A 17,376-nucleotide genomic window follows, 5' to 3' on the forward strand; every position below is an offset into this window, starting at 1 on the left:
TTGTACATTATGAAATATCCATTAAGTGCTTCTTTTCATGAGCTGTTTCTCAAAGCTATACTGTTGACTTGTGTTGTTTTTCTAATTCTGTTGCACACACATGCATTGGGTTTCTGAAAATTTCCACTGGCATGTGTGAATAATAGGGTGTTAAACTGTTAACGGTCACCCCCACTTTTTTTTTTTAGACATGAAAATGCACTATCCAAACTTAAATGGTTGTAATTCAAGAACAATTTGGAATATAGACATAAGGCTGGTCTTGTTTTAAAGATGAAATTTGTGTTTTAATTTATGCAAGTGAAATAGAAAAAAAGTTATAGAAGTTTAATTTTATGAAAATGTAAAATGTAAAAATATAATATTTTATATAAAATATATGTTTTTACAAAACAAGTTTTACTCTAAAACTGCAAGAAAATCAAAGCCCAAAAATCTGAACAAGTTGTGTTCCAAATTTCAGGTTGATATCTCAAAAACAAATCAGCTTTCAGTAAGATTTTGTTTGGGCGCAGTACCACACTTTTTCGCTAGATGACAACCAAGCTCCATTACTGACCATATAACGGCGCCTCCATTTCCATATAAGTGGTTTGATTGATCTAAATCATATATTTCCATTATTTTCATACTATTTATGAAGTAGACATCCTATATAGAATATAGTAGTATGGGAAGTTTGGCAGAATTTGATATGAATTCAGCCTCTAATAAACATAAAAACAACATGTATGTGGGCCACAATCATAAATGTCTTTTTTTTTCCTTTTAAAAACATTTTCAGACCTTCACAAAATTTGAATGGATGTTATCTTTTGAACTTTTGGCATGAAAACCAACATGTTTCAACCAATCTTTAATGATTTTTCATGTTCATCGCTATTTCAAAATAAAAGTCTGAACATGCCTTATGAGTATGAAAATATGCTTGTTGCAAATTGATAAATTACTGCTACTATGTAATTTATTAACAATCAGTCACCAAATATGAAAACTAGAGATTCTATGCTTACAAATGATATATAGTTTGTCTAGATTAGTTTAGGTTTAGTATAGAATATTACTGTTTTAATTATGTAACGGCTATGGGCCCACTGGTGGGCCAATGAGTTAACAGGTTAAAGTACATGATATTTATAGAATTAAAATTTCACAAGCACAATATGTTACTAAGAATTGAGGAACTAGACCTTTAATTTTTCTATCATGTGAAGTCTAGCAAAATATGGTGAACTGTACTTTGCACCTTAAACGCTGACCGAATTTGGACACCCCTGGTCTAGATCTTGACACAGTCTCTATCTTGACTCATACTTTTGCTCTTTTTGCTTTCTGGTTCAAAGAGAGCTTTTGACAACTTTATTTTTCCTTAAAATAAAGATTTTTACTGACATTTTACTTAGATAATACTTAGATTTTTTACCTCAATATATTTTATAGATATTGGAAGTTGGTTTCTAATTTTTGCCATTTCAAATCAATATGTCCATCATTTATTATTTGATCATATTTTATTAAGCAATAAAAAAAAAAAAATTATTTAATCATCAGTCCTGGATCTCCTCATTGCACCAAAATATTTTTTTAATATGTTCTTTTAATGATTTTTAAAACAAAATAGGGCAGGTGGCGGCTTGCCATTATTAAAAAGACGCCAGGGGAACATATAATTAATTGTGGCTAGCTACAAATGATTCGGATGCCGTGTGTTTGATTCAGAATAATTTGGCAATCAGTTTGACTGCTTCATTAAGAAAACACACCAGTTGAGTGATGCATTCGCACTGTATGCTCGTATTATATATTTTGCTGAGGAAACACTACAAAACCATTACTAACTGTGAGAATAAAAACCTGCTCTCAAATGTGCACAGCACTTCTCACCCTCCCTGCTCCTTATCTATGCCTGGTACATCCCTGAACATTCCTTACCTTCTGCCAAGCAAGTGAAATGAATAAGCCTCACAAATGTTTATCTAAAGTAATTTTTGCTTATTAGTATGGTTAAATTGGATCATTGAAGGTCTGCAGTAAATACACTGGTTTATAAAGTGAGATTAAATACATAAAGCATATTAGCTTAATTTAAAATATTTAATTATTGCAGGTTTGTGCAAAATTCTGAGATTACACTGTTTTTATTCATTTTGAGTAATACTGCAAATGAGATGAGTAAATGCTCAGATTTAGTCTAGAACTACAATAACCGTCATGCTTACACACAACACCTCTGCACTTACTCTTGATTCTCTCAACATGATGACAGGAGAGCTGTCAGTCAATACATGGGAAAACAAAGTCACTTGCATTACTTATTTGAAAAAGTTACTTCAATATTTGTGTAAATTTAAAAGTAATGATTAACTAGTTACTTGAAAAGGTAATCTGATTACGCAACTCAAGTTATTTGTAATGCATTACCCCCAACACTGTTGCCAAGTGTTTGATTTAAGACAATTATGTATTCTAGGAAGTGTATTCAGGGTGTCTGTGTTTGGTATCTGTCATCTGTAATTACATTTATATTAAAGTACAACAGAAAGTTCAGAAGCAAAACTATTCTTATTTTGTGCCTTTGCTCTGATTTTGTACTTGTTTTTGCGTTTGCATACCTCCATTCTCCAGGTCTTGCAGTGGCCACAGCACTGAATAAGCGATCTGTTGTGGAGAGTAGAAGAGAGGAGCCATACAGCAAGTCGGCTGGGAAGAGTGCTGAACCCGAGATCCAAATTCGTCCATGATGTACCAAACGGGCACCTTTTCTTCTGCAGACTGCAACATCATTATCATCAAAATTGAATTCGGCAGCAACATCAAATCTCTGAACACACACTATAGTATAGTTTAAAGAGATATATGTACAGTAAAATCTGAAACCCTTGTTCACCGGCATCATGTCAACAGATAATTAAAATTACACTTATGATAGTTTGAGACTACAGACTATCCACATCTGGCTATGTGTGACTATAGTTTGAATTAATCTCTTTTCTTTGCATGACATATTGACATTGCAGTACAGAATGGCTCTTTCGGCATTATCCTGAACATAATGATTTATTCCATGTGTCATTGAATGGAAGAGAGGTTCTCGGAAGTGCATGTAAACGCACATCCTTTTGATTTTCGCAAAAACATCCTGAGTCCTTCACATAAAAATTAGTCTACAGGCTTTCATAGACAACATAGGAAGTTGGGGAAAGTCTTGTTTTTTTAAGTTTCGTTGCAAGCTGTTCACACATTGACAATATAAAAGCAATTAATAGATGAAAATTCTTACAAATAGCCCCTTTAATAGAACTTTCTCCTTCTCTTACCCCTTGGGAAAGCTGATAGGTTTGGTTGTATTTCCACATGTTGTCCAGGACCAGATCCACGATGTCCGGATCAGGAGCCTCTCCGTGGAAGGGAAGACCCATCAGACTGGCCATACGGATCAGCAGACCAGGAATCTCCAGCAGCTGCTGCCGGGCACTTTCCACTCTATACGTCCAGGCGTGATCTACAAGAAACACACTACAAACCAACAGAGAGAAAACATTTTCAAAATCAACCCAAGCAAGCAGTAGAGCATAGTGCCAGCAATGGAAAGGTCATGGTTTGATTCCCAGTGATGCATGATCAGAAAAAAAGTTAATAAATTAATAATAATAAATGTAGCTTTAATGCATGCAAGTTGCTTTGACAAACGTATAAGTGTAAATGCATATAAACGTAAATGTAATAATAACAATAAATAAATATATAATAATAAATAAATATAAATGATAATAAATAATAGAATTAACAGCCTTCACGGCACAATTCTGCAATAAGTCTGCACACGAAAAACTCTCAAAAAGTTACCATTGTAATACCATGTTTTCATGGATATGTACCTTGGCAATATAATATTTTTTGGACAAATTACCATGATAACATGATTTTTTTTTTAATACTAGTTGACATGACCCTGGACCACAAAACCAGTCATAAGTCACACAGGTATATTTGTAGCAATAGCCAACAATACATTGTATGGGTCAAAATTATTGATTTTTCCTTTATGCCAAAAATCATTAGGATATAAAGTAAATATCATGTTCCATGAAGTTATTCTGTAAATTTCCTACCATAAATACATAAAAAAGTTATTTTTGTAAGTAATATGCATTGATAAGGACTTAATTTGGACAACTTTAAAGGAGATTTTCTCAATAGTTTGATTTTTTTGCACCCTCAGATTTCAGATAGCTGTATCTCAGCCAAATATTGTCCTACCTAACAAACATCAATGGCAAAAAGCTTATTTATTCAGCTTTCAGATTATGTGTAAATCTCAATTTAAAAAAACAAAACTGACCCTTATGACTGGTTTTGTGGTCCAGGGTCACATATAACCACACTGTCTTGGACATGTACCAAGACAATACCCTCTTTTTATATACCTCAGTGTGACTTCCCTGTCGGCAGTAACTTGTTTTTTTGTGTGTGTGTGTGTGTCGCTTGTTTTTGCAGGTGACTGGCTGATTGCGGTGTGATTGGGAGCACCGGCGCGCAGGTGTTTCTCGTTCTGTATAAAAGCAGCCTCTTCCTTTCGCCATGGTCTCTGCTCCGGTTCTGCGTTGGACTTTGTGGCAGCTTTTTGCTCTTTGTGTACATACTTATGGCCCTAGATGGCTGACTTTTGACTGATTTTAAGAATGAATGTTAAATAAAGCTCAGATTTTTTTGTGATGTGAATGCACTCAACCTCTCTTTAAATAAGGCAATGCAGAACTGGAGCAGAGAACACGCTGAAAGGAAGAGGCTGCTTTTAAATAGAACAAGAAACACCTGCACATCGGTGCTCCCAATCACACTGCAATCAGCCAGTCACCTGCAAAAACACACACACACACACAAACAAAAGTAATGGCCGACAGAGATGTCACATCAGAATATCATGACAATACAAACATATATGAACGTAAATCAATCATGGCATATATAAACACTCCATTTCGTATCATTTTTGGTAAAGGCAGAGGACATGGAGATTAAAAAACGTAACATGCAATTAGTAGTGGCTGTTTATTACTGTCATTTGTGAAAGTGTTTGTACCTTTTGCCTCCATCTGTTGCACATTTTGTTAAAGGAATCATTCACAAAAAAAGAAATAACTGTTGTAGAAAATTGCTTTAAAAACGCTACATCTGACATGACACCTTTTACATTTTTGTGCATATTTAAAGCCCTCAGCTCATATTTGTGTCCTCTCCATCTGCACTCCTGCTACTCGCCTCTGTAGCAAGAAACCGGTCTAGATTTTGAGATAAAGACCCGTTTCCATCTCTGCGACACCTTCTGATGAACTTTCTCTTTCCTGTGTGGGTGCTGACACCTGTCACTTTCTTTTGAGTGACTAACGATGGAGACTTAACAGCTTACAAGAGAGAGCATGAGAAGATGGGGTAGCTGGTTACATAACAGAGAACTGAAAACCCAAACAATATACTTACAATCTTCAAAACCGAATAAATGAGTCAATGCTGCCCTCACCTGGTGGGATCAGCAGCCTGCAGGCCACTCTCTCTGGTCACAATCACTTTATGAGCCATCTCAGCTCCAGGATTGGATCTGCGTTCATTATCCTCATCTTCATCTTCTTCCTCCACCTGCATAATCCCAAATACTTCACCAGCATCAAACACCTAAAAGAGAAAGAAAATCAATGAATTTACCTCTCCATACTAGTTATAGAGTCTTGGTACTTGGTTTATACGAACGACTATTATTTAAATTAAACTACTATTAATGAATATTTGCAGTTTCACAAAAGTCAAATTACATCCTGACACTGTCAAACGGGCACATATACACTCACAGCAGTGGTGGTTGTGTACGTTACCTCATTGGCAAGTTTTAAATGCAGACTCTTCCAGTAAAGCGGAGGGATTCTAGCCGCCTTTAAAGCGGAACTGTGCAGAGAAAGGAAGACTTGAAACTCTTCATCCTCATCTCCGTTGACATTACCGTTCTGCATCTTTGCTAGTTTTGTTTCTGACAACTCACATGTGTGTCCTGTGCAACGGTGCATTATGGGTAACACGTTTAAAGGGCCAGAGCGTCTGATTTAGTTTAACTCCCGTATGTGTTGTAATATAATCAAGAGTCCGATCATTTTATGCCAATTTTAAGTTTGAAAAGCGGGCACAAATTATGAGGGACACACAGTATAAAATGAAATCATTATCGTTTCATTTTTAATTTGAATTAACCGTGTTAAGGATAATATTTGAGTCATTATTAAACAGCTAACGTTACTTAGTAGATAAATCAATTTATTAATGGCGTTATTATTATTATTATTTTATCGTACATTACATAGTTAGAAAATAGTCCATTGCAATGTAGAAAACAATCGGCCCAGCAACAAGACCAACACCGCAATAATATTACTTTATGTGTATTTCCTATGAAATCCAAGTTACTTTTAGCTACAAGTTAACATTTATCTATTTCACATATCTTACGCTTTTTACAGGTTCGTTGTTCTTCACAACTCTCTTCTGTTTATCTATAAAACGTTTTATGCTCAATATATTTATCATCCGAGGCCATTTTTATGACAGCTCTGAGTCGCAAGATGGCGCCTGTTCGAGTGACACGAAACACGTAGCGTCATTAAAGAAATTATTTTCCCGCTCAACTGTTTTGATTGACCAATCAGAATAAAACATTCCAGAAATCCGCGTTATATACCGAAACTTTTTGTGAGAGTTATTTTTCCAAGTTATTTTACAAGTGACTTTTGATAGTGAAATGAAACATTTTACATTAAATCACTTAAAAATAAAAACGTTGTAATTAATATGTGACCCGCTCTGGCGAAATGAGTCGGAAGTCGCAACGTCCAGAATGGTCCCTTTTTATTGGTTACTCCGAATGACATCAATGAAATTCATTTTTCCGGACATTCTTTCTTATAATAAATCAACGACTTCTACACATAATTTTAATACCATTTTGCACTATGTTGATAATACCCATGTAAACACGAAAAAGTTCTTCTAAAACTGTTTTCAGTTGTTACGTAAATTACACTCTCTCACACACAAATTACATTATAATGTATTTCCTTTCTTTTCAGTACCATTTAATTACAAATGTCACCATTTGCCAAGAAAGTGCTGTGAGGAGGTGAGAATGGAAGATGAACAGGCTCTGTAATGCATGTTATATGAAATCAAAAGCAAGATGAATGGGCTCAAACTGTTTATTTGATTGTACACGTCTGTGGCACGGACATGTATGGCACATATCAAAGTATTTTGAGGTCTTAGAGAAGTATTAGCACCAATTACAATGTAAACTCTGACATACATACACTGTCCACATCAACAAAACATAATGTACAGGCTGATCAAACTACAAAACACTTCTTTGGTTTTGAATGGAGAAGAAAGGCACATCTGGAGAATGTCTAAAATGTCACATGAGGAGTGCTTGACATATTTACTCTTGACGCTGGATTCCAGAGCAATTATCTACTCAAGCTCATCTCTCCCATTACCTAAATTTGACATGACCATGACAGTCATGTTTGTATATAGTTTCCTAAGCTGAAAAGTTTCTGCTCTGGTCCATTTGCTTCTCATTATTACTTTGTGAGCCAACGAAAAAGCCTAGAAAGCCCATCTGCCTAGAAGAGGGGCTGGTGTTGTTGGTAGGACCGTCCGGGGGGTTGACAGAAGAAGCCACATGAAAGTCCTCTGGAAAAGTCCAGTTGTAACCATCAAGGGTGCTGGCAGAATGAGGTATGTGTTCATTGTAGTCAGTGATCTGTAAATCTACCATTGGCGGTTCACTCACACATCTTCTCAAGGGGGCGCCACTGCACAATAAACAAGACGACAAGACATTTTGATTTTGGCTGTTGTGTGGAATAACATTGATTTCTTATTCTAATTCTAGCTATATCTTATATCTCACATATTTATTCCAAACACTAAACTTAAGATATTTGTGTAATATCATTTAGATTTTCAGCCTTGTTCAGCCAACGTCTGAGGCCGAGAAGTACCTTGAACGATTCCTGAGGGATCTCACCTGCATGTCTCTGACGCTGCACCTTTCCAAGCCAGTTTGTAAACACCTCCTGCTACCTCAGCAAACCAGCGCACATCTGCAGGGACTTCTGGGATCCACTCCCAAAACCTTTCAGACATGAACATTACACATTAGGTGAAGTTAAAAAGTCATCTGGATACAACACTCTGACATCCATACAGATATGTACAGAGCCTGAATTGGAGAAGTTGGAGCCAGAGAGTTCAATGTTAAGTGATGATATTGACCTCTGAGCTGCAGAGTATGCCGATTCCACTGGCAGCGTGTACGGCATCAGCATGTAGGAGGCCACGCGTAGTGGCAGCAAACCAGTCACCTGTGCCAGAAGACCATGCTTTTCTCTGCAGGCGTCACAAAACACTGTGAACACATGCACATAGTGTTGAATGAAGTTACAGTCACAGTCACAATTTAAAATTTAACAGTACAGTCTTCAGCTTTAAAGGTGCCCTAGAACTTTTTTTAAAAGATGTAATATAAGGTGTCCCCTGAATGTGTCTGTGAAGTTTCAGCTCAAAATACCCCATAGATGTTTTTAAATTCATTTTTTAAACTGCCTATTTTGGGGCATAATTAGAAATGAGCCGATTCAGGGTGTGTGGCCCTTTAAATCACGTGCTCCACGCCCCAAGAGCTCGCGCTTGCCTTAAACAACATAAAAAAAGTTCACACAGCTAATATAACCCTCAAAATGGATCTTTACAAAGTGTTCGTCATGCAGCATGTCTAATCGCGTAAGTACAGTGTTTATTTGAATGTTTACATTGATTCTGAATGAGTTTGAGGCTATGCTCCGTGGCTAACGGCTAATGCTACACTGTTGGAGAGATTTATAAAGAATGAAGTTGTGTTTATGAATTATACAGACTGCAAGTGTTTAAAAATGTCTCCGTGAAAACAGTAAGAAACGATGGTAACTTTAACCACATTTAACAGTACATTAGCAACATGCTAACTAAACATTTAGAAAGACAATTTACAAATATCACTAAAAATATCATGATATCATGAATCATGTCAGTTATTATCGCTCCATCTGCCATTTTTTGCTATTGTTCTTGCTTGCTTACCTAGTTTGTTGATTCAGCTGTGCAGATCCAGACGTTCTGCCCTTGTTTAATGCCTTTCATAATGTTGGGAACATGGGCTGGCATATATGCAAATATTGGGGTCGTACATATTAATGATCCCGACTGTTACGTAACAGTCGGTGTTATGTTGAGATTCGCCCGTTCTTCGGAGGTCTTTTAAACAAATGAGATTTATATAAGAAGGATGAAACAATGGAGTTTGAGACTCACTGTATGTCTTTTCCATGTACTGAACTCTTGTTATTTAACTATGCCAAGGTTAATTCAATTTTTGAATCTAGGGTACCTTTAAAAATAAATTTAAATTGCCCTTATTATGTTATTTTAAAGGTTCCTAATTTTGTTTTGGAGTCCTACAATATTTTTTACATACATCCGAGATCAAATATACATTATATACATAATATACATTGCAGCGCCACCTCAATTCTCTTAATGTCTGAAACAGTTTGATCAAGAATTCATTCTTTCTAAACCCCTCCTTTCCCACAGCCCTGCTCTGATTGGTGAGATGACCCAGTCTGGGCTGCGTTCAGCCCCGACAAAACGTTGCAAAACATTTCTTAAATGGAAACGGTGGTGCGTTGAACACTCTGTTCTGATGACGCAAGAGTTGAAGCTATGGCAGCTGAGAAGGCCATTCTTTGTGTTCTTTTTGAAGAATTGATATGCTACATTTTTACTATAGAACTCATACGACAAACATGTCTTCTAATATCTTCAATTGTTGTGTATGCCGAGCTGCAGTGGACACATTTGTAAATTACTTTACTTGGACCCATTGTGCGAGCTGTCTCTTTAAAACCGCGTGGTTTATATACATGTTGCTGCTGATTTGGCTGACATTTTTGACACACCCACCAAACAAGAGAAAACGTATTTCAAACCCCGTTGCACACTGTTTCCAGGAAACATGTCGTTCAACCCGGAAACCGTAGCAAAACATTGTGCACCGTTTTGAGCTTGAACGTACCCCTGTTGTGATTGGTCTACTCTGCTCTGATTGATCAGATGACCCAGTCAATTGTGATTGGCCTACTCTGCTCTATTTGGTCGGATGGCCCAATCTGTTGTGATTGGTCTACTGCTTACAACTCATGCCAGAAATGATACGCCCATTACCATTTCTGAATTTCAGGCTTCACACAGTAATACGAACAGTAATAATGGCATTGGTTTTACTTTATAAATTCGAGCTCAAGTCCTCAGCCTTTAAAAGAGCAAGCAAAGTGGATCTGCTTTCGCAGCGCAGAAAACAGCACCTTCTTGGTTCATAGTAGACCCGATAGTGTTTGCAGGCAGCCAGTGAAGACCATAGGCTGGCATTATGCCAATTTCTTACAAATGTAGGTTTATAAGACTGGAATTACAGACAACTCATTTCGGCAGTTCAGAATTGGTTCTTTCTTTTGGGAGACAATAACTCTATTTATCGTGCACTTTGATCTTTGAAACTTTGCAGAGATTTTACATTCACAAACAGCTATATTACACACTACACTCTAAAAAATGCTGGGTTAAAAACAACCCAAGTTGGGTTGAAAATGGACAAACCCAGCAATTGGGTTGTTTTAACCCAGCGGTTTTAACCCAACCTGCTGGGTAGTTTTATTTAACTCAACTATTGTTTAAAAATTACTGTATTGCTTAATTAAAATTAACCCAAAGTATGTTGGAAATGAACATTTATTAATGTTCAATGAATAATTATTAAACAATAAACATTTATTAAATTGCTTATTAATAAATTTATATTAATAAACTATTAAACTATTAAATTTATATTAATAAAATATTAAAGCTTATTAATAAACATTCACCTTTTGTCTATTATTGTTGCCTCTAATTGCATCTGGATTTTAATTTCCAAACTATTTTGGGTTCATTTTAAGCTAGCCATATAGCAATTTTTAAACAATAGTTGGTTTAAATAAAACTAACCAGCAGGTTGGGCAAACATTTAACCCAACCGCTGGGTTAAAACAACCCAATCGCTGGTTTTGTCCATCTTCAACCCAACTTGGGCTGTTTTTAACCCAGCATTTTTTAGAGTGTACACAAAAAGTAATATCCGGAAGAAAAAAAAGCATAATAAGAGTACTTTACGTATAATTCAGTGACTGATCCAGCTACCTTTCTTTATGGGCGTTGGCAGGTTATCGACAAGCTGTTCATCCAACCACCAGTGGTGTTTTCTGAAGAGGCGGAGTCTCCGCAGCACCCACTCTTTTGTGGTTTCCACCACGACTGGATTCTTGTTGCCTGGGCAGCAGCAGGTGGGTGTGGCCTGAATCAGAGCCATGTCTGCTCTTGGACATGCCGCCTGTAGCAAATCTATAAAGAGACCTGACCGGTTATCTTCTAAACCGCAGCACATATCATATTTGGCATGAAGTATGAATGAACATTAAAGATAAAGAGATACTAAAGATAAAAAAGCACTCACTGTTTTCCTGGAGAAATCGGAAGGCGTCTTTATACCCGCTCTGACACATCTCTGCCAGCACCTGCCAAACACATGCAGAGACATTTCACTGTGTGATAGCCATGATTTAATTCATTATTAAAAAGTAATTAAATGATGCTTAGATAAATATGAACATGCGTGACTCCAATTAAATAGGTCATAATGAATTCCATACTACACTTAACTCTGGATTAATGTTTCTTTTTCATTTTTTACCATTTAAAACTAAATAGAAATGACAGAAATTATCATGGAAAGTGAAATGGGTGAAAACTAATGATCCAAAATATCCATCAAAGTGAGACTGCTAAATTGACAGTAAATAAATGTTTTAAGGGGCTTAATGTCACCATGAAATCAAATCAAATCTTGTTTTTTTTTTATGAAATATATTAGTATTTATTATAAATGATTTATCCATGCATATCAATATATATATATATATATATATATATATATATATATATATTGTAATTCATGTTCCCTCACATCTCTTCTCTGATGTATTAATTGACGCAAGGGAGGGACAATCTGTCAATCAAATCAATCCAATCGATTCCCAATGGACAAAAACAAGTCCCGCCCTACATTCGGATATACATCACAATAGGAAAGAAAAGACTAACGCAACTTCTGTTTCATGCCTTCTTTAAGTTTATGCTTATGTTGAAATCTGAAATTTTGAACTGTACTGTGCATGTTCTAGGAAGGTCAAAGTGCAAACAGCCACAAAGCGATAAACACGAGGCATGTTTCTCAAAAGCATATTAAAGACAGTGATTGTGTAATTGCATTGCATCTCATGCACACCACTCTCAGGCATGTGAATGTGTGTGTTGTTCTTACTTTGGGCTCTGGGGGAAACAGTGCTTTGCTCAGTCTGTACATGTTGTCTAGATTGACTTGTATGCTAGTGTTTGTGAAACGCAGTTCATGGAAGCTGGTGGAATTGTCTTTTGGACAGATATCACTCTCTCCTGAGAATGGAGAGACAGTGATGGTGTTCTTCAGCTCCGACTGGGGCAGATTATCACTGATTCCACCATCCACATAACGCTGACGAGAAAGAAAAAGCAAGATATGTTACTTTAGGTCTCATTGAGGTCTCATATATATATATATATATATATGTGTGTGTGTGTGTGTGTGTGTGCGCGTGTTATTATAATTAAATAATTAAACATTTTATGTTTAAAATATATATATTCTTTTAAATATAGATGTAGTAGTATAATTTTTTACAAATATTCCAGGCAGCCTCTCAATTAATGTCAACAAGCTAAATACATAATTATATATATATATATATATATATATATATATATATATATATATATATATATATATATATATATTTAAAGATTATACAATTACACTTTTTTCAGTTAAACAATATAGAATGTAAAGACTACCATACAAACTTTTACTTTGCCTCTCTTCCACTGTTCTTTTTAAGTTTTACATTTAGAGTTTGACTGACAGAACAATAAAATAATACATATGGATTATAGAACCACTATTTTAATAAATGAGCTTAAAGGTACAATTTTTCCATTTATAATATTTAAATATTGAAAAAAATATATAAATACACATCCATGGAAGCCACTCCACATTCACCATGTCCTAATGAATAAATGATATCTAGCCAGACAGCAGTACTTTATTGATCCCTCATGGGAAATTTATTGTTTGTAATGAGCCAAGACACTGGCATTCGCAGGCTATTGCGAGTCTCAGTGTGTCTGAGTTCAGGGTGGGCTGATTCAGGACTGACCACCAGTAAGGTGGTGGTGTGATCAGACCACAAGACTTACATAACAGCCTTTATTTGTCTTAACAGGTCAACTTCACAGCTTAAAATTTACTCAATGAACCACCTTAGCCACAGCTTAATCTACTTAAAGTTTTGATAGATTTTCATTAATCTGGCTTTTATTTTTCAATGCAAGTCATGATTAGTAATTGGCATGTGTACAAAAAGCCTACTCTAAAGTATCCTCTGTATTGCCTGAATAAAGTAAAACTAAAAACTAAATAACTGTTAAGGTAAACAGAGATAAACCTTTAAACAAACTGTTTGACCTGTCAGCTATTTCTATACATTGATGTCTCCTCCCCTTTCCAAAGAACAAGTACAGAATGTACAGACTATAGAGAGAGAGAAAGAGGAGGGAGGTTTATTTGCAGACACACAAAGTAAAAGTTCTACCAGAAAATCAAAACAACAAGCACGTTTAATACTCTTATTCAGGCCAAAGTTAGGTCAGTGTGCCCAAGAGACTGAATTCTTTTGAAGTACAATGAAATCCAATTGCAATGTCCTAATTCTCCCATTTGAAATAAATCCAACTTTCTAGTCATGTCACCTCATTCAGTGCCTCATGGATTGGCTCAAGTTACAAATGACATCACTTCTGTTATGAACCTTAACACTTACCACACCACGGAAGGCAGGAGGGATTAAACCACAATATACAGGAATGAAACAGCTACAAATAAGAGCCTGGGAGTGGAGAGAAAACAGAAAGCAAAGGAGAAAGTGAAGATTCAATTCAGTTAAAACAGTGTTATTTATTAGGGCTGGATTAAAAATACAGATTTCTCAATTTTAATCGATTCTCATTTTAAAGAACTGATATCCCAAGAATGAATCTTTCAGTTTATTTTTTTCAGTTGATGAATAAACAATAAGCTTTGTAGTCCCATACATTAAATTGCAATAAGTTTTAAGCTTTGTTACGTTTGATATGAAACAAATTCTCAGCTTTTTTATTACGAAATTTTATCATTTAACAATAAATACCATATTATTTGATGCTGTTTAATGTGGCGTGACACTTCGCTGTAGCGCTAAATGCACGTGAACTAATCATCTCTTCTGCTTTATCCCTAGTTACAGCAGGAAATAAACATGAATGAACATCAGAAGGTATGTTGAAAGATAGAGTACAACTTAACGAAATATATCATGTCACATGTAATCACTTAATCAGTGTTTCAACTGCAGAAAGACATCAATAAAACAGCTTGTTTTAATTTAATTTAAATTTCAATTTAAACTTATCAGTCAGCTTGAAAAACGAATTCTAGAGAGTAGAATTTTGCTAAATATATACACCATTTTGCATATTCATTAACCTGTTTTTCAGTATTGGTTTGAAATACAATTTTTTCAGCTATAAAAACATTAAATGTTTATATATAAAAAACGAGTATAAACATATATATGTTATGTTATACATATATTAAAAATGTATTATTATAACATTATTATAAAAAAGTTCCTTATGTGTAATTTAAATGCAAGTAGCCAATAAATAAGTTAATTTTAACCTTTAATATTATAGTAATGTACCAACTGGGCTTATCCTGTAGCATTAGTTTAAATTTCCTTGAGGAAATTTGCTATCTACTGTACCTGATAGGTCACAATTAATCGATATTGAATCGCAAGCTTGTGAACTGAAATCGAATTGAATTGTAAAATTTGTGTCAATGCAGCATTTATATACTATTATAGTATGTATTATGATTTTTAATTAGCTTTTTTATATTTTTTCAGTTTTCTTTTTAATTTTAGTTAAATTTATTTCACTTTAATTTATTTTTATTTAAGTTCTAGTTTTGGCCATTTTAGTATTTCAACTTCGACTTATTTCATTTCAGTTAATCTGATTCTTAAATGTGTTAAATTGAGCTCTTATTGGATGTGCCTAATGATTCTTGGGAACCTCTCCAATAAAATGTAATGACATCATTTTTAAGAACATTTATCATCATGAGATGTAGAATTAGTGTGACGTCATGTTATGGCCCATGAAATCATTTTCATGTAGATAAAGGTATATAAACATGGGTTATTAAAGTAATTAAAGTGACAGAAAATCAAACCCTGAGCTGTTTCTATGTGAACACCCTAACCTGGATGAGTTCATCTTTGGAGCTGAAGTCCGACACCAGAACATTTTGCGCATCCATGACCCGTGTGAGTGACACACACAGTCGACCAGAGGCTAGAGTATGCGCATTGGACGGCAGGTCGCGATACAGGCCTCCACGTATCACCTTTACTATGTTGAATGTTGGGTGCAAAGGGCCCAGATTACGCTTCCGCGCCTCCTTGGCAACATTGATGACATCTTCACAACACTTCTCTACAGCAGTGCAAAGAAACACAAACAGTGATTTAAGCAATATGAAAAGGAAGTCAAGAACACAAAATGAATTGTAATACAGACATTGCACATTATTTTTCATCTTTGGTCTTAATCGCTGATTTCTGATCCTGTAATAAACCAAAGCTTGATCAGCGTCTGAATCAGCTGTCTAGTTCAGATATAACCCGAAAGTGAAAGAATGCAGTCATGCAGATAATATCACACAGACTTCAACCTTTGAGTTTGACCAAACATGTTTTTGATTATGCATTGCTTGCTTTAAAAACGAAATAAGTTGCCTTCTAAATTCTTACATAAAACAACAGTGCAATTCTTCGATCAGACTTCTTGGATGCTGCAACAAGAAAACTCCCATATTTAAGATTGTCACATAACTGGCACGTTCATGCACTGGCTCTTGCTTAAATCCCCAACAGAAAAAGCTTCTGGATTACATACGCAGTCAGAACAGAAGCACATTTTACTTTCACATATAGCTCTGGAGAGCTTAGTCTTGTTTCAAACGAGACAGTAAAATAAAGTATAGAGCTATGAAATGAATGCAGATAGCATTGCTCAAACATTTTGGTCTTGTGATGAGATGTGATGACAAGTCATGTCTCATTGTCTATGAGAAATCGTGACATGGTGACAATAACCTAAATAGATAAGTTAATAAATAAGTAATAAAAATAAAGCTACACAGAAATATAAAAAGCACATTATAAAAATGACTTAAACTGAAATTAAAATGAAAACTGAAGATATAAAAAATAAAAGCTAATTCCAAAATATTAACAAATACTGTAATAGTTTATAAATAACACTGCTTCAGAGTGTGTGTGTGTGTGTATATATATATATATATATATATATATATATATATATATATATATATATATATATATATATATATATAATCGTCTAATAATCATCAACTATTTATTATTCTAAGAAAAAAAATCCAAAACCTGCATATCAATTATTTGGCACTTAAACATAAAAACAATTGCTAATAATAAAAATATTGGTCAATTTCAATATTTAACCACCACCCTAAATCTGGTTTTCAGATAGTGACTTTAAGGCAGCAAAATGCAGAAATCCCCTAGAAAACCAAAATCAGAAGAAATTACAAAAGAACGATTTAAAAGCTTACAAAATACAGCACTTTTGGGGTATCTGCATACCTAAACATGCCTCAGTAGCGAGCACGGATGCAGTGAGAGCCCCCGCAGAGGCTCCGTAGATCTTAGTAGCCCCGCGGATCAGATACGGCGCTTGCTCCAGAAGACAGCTCGCAACACCGATGTGATAGATCCCTAAAAACCCGCATCCAGCGAACGACAGATTCCACCCTCCCTTTAAATCAAACATGACTGCGGCAAAACCTCAAGCTGTTCCTGCTCGTGTTGTGACGAATAGCATGTCTTCTGTAAAGATGTTTGTCTCTGTGCAGGAGTGAGTTTTGCTCTCGAGTTATCGCGTCTGTCAGCACTGGAGCCAATAGGAAACTTGCTACATAATAACCGGTAGAAAGGCATTCAGCATCAAGTTCCTGAATGG

The 17,376-nt window shown here is 35.3% G+C and overlaps 2 protein-coding genes across 4 annotated transcripts in view; both read right to left on the reverse strand.

The window, feature by feature from the left end:
* Nucleotides 1-6,618, reverse strand: part of ttll12 (tubulin tyrosine ligase-like family, member 12) — a 49,935-nt gene extending 43,317 nt beyond the window's left edge. Inside the window, exons 1-5 of one of the 3 annotated variants that reach the window (XM_048154665.1) lie at nt 6,496-6,618; nt 5,871-5,940; nt 5,522-5,673; nt 3,318-3,516; nt 2,613-2,772 (exon numbers count right to left, since the gene is read on the reverse strand). In XM_048154665.1, the coding sequence (XP_048010622.1) occupies nt 2,613-2,772; nt 3,318-3,516; nt 5,522-5,643 (481 nt within the window). In that variant the 5' untranslated portion in view covers nt 5,644-5,673; nt 5,871-5,940; nt 6,496-6,618. The other 2 variants (XM_048154666.1, XM_048154664.1) reach the window with 2 other exon arrangements.
* Nucleotides 6,619-7,224: 606 nt separating this feature from the next.
* On the reverse strand, nt 7,225-17,336 carry pnpla3 (patatin-like phospholipase domain containing 3). The gene is made up of 9 exons (XM_048157194.1): nt 17,001-17,336; nt 15,575-15,807; nt 14,091-14,156; nt 12,497-12,706; nt 11,630-11,690; nt 11,317-11,517; nt 8,320-8,452; nt 8,072-8,179; nt 7,225-7,856 (listed from the first exon to the last, which is right to left on the reverse strand). Exons 1-9 carry the CDS (start codon nt 17,185-17,187, stop codon nt 7,580-7,582), a joined length of 1,476 nt encoding a protein of 491 aa, XP_048013151.1. The 5' UTR covers nt 17,188-17,336; the 3' UTR covers nt 7,225-7,579.
* Nucleotides 17,337-17,376: the final 40 nt, after the last annotated feature.

The sequence above is a fragment of the Megalobrama amblycephala genome, linkage group LG14 (assembly GCF_018812025.1).
Source record: "Megalobrama amblycephala isolate DHTTF-2021 linkage group LG14, ASM1881202v1, whole genome shotgun sequence".
Taxonomy (NCBI): Eukaryota; Metazoa; Chordata; class Actinopteri; order Cypriniformes; family Xenocyprididae; genus Megalobrama; species Megalobrama amblycephala.

What these genes read in the sequence shown, in the direction of transcription:
- pnpla3 (XM_048157194.1), bottom strand. Translation starts at nt 17,187, where the DNA reads ATGTTTGATTTAAAGGGAGGGTGGAATCTGTCGTTCGCTGGATGCGGG. An exon ending in TGTTTCCCCCAGAGCCCAAA is followed by an intron (nt 11,691 to 12,496) that starts GTAAGAACAACA and finishes TGTGTTTGGCAG; the next exon opens with GTGCTGGCAGAGATGTGTCA. An exon ending in GCCAACGCCCATAAAGAAAG is followed by an intron (nt 8,453 to 11,316) that starts GTAGCTGGATCA and finishes ATGTGTTCACAG; the next exon opens with TGTTTTGTGACGCCTGCAGA.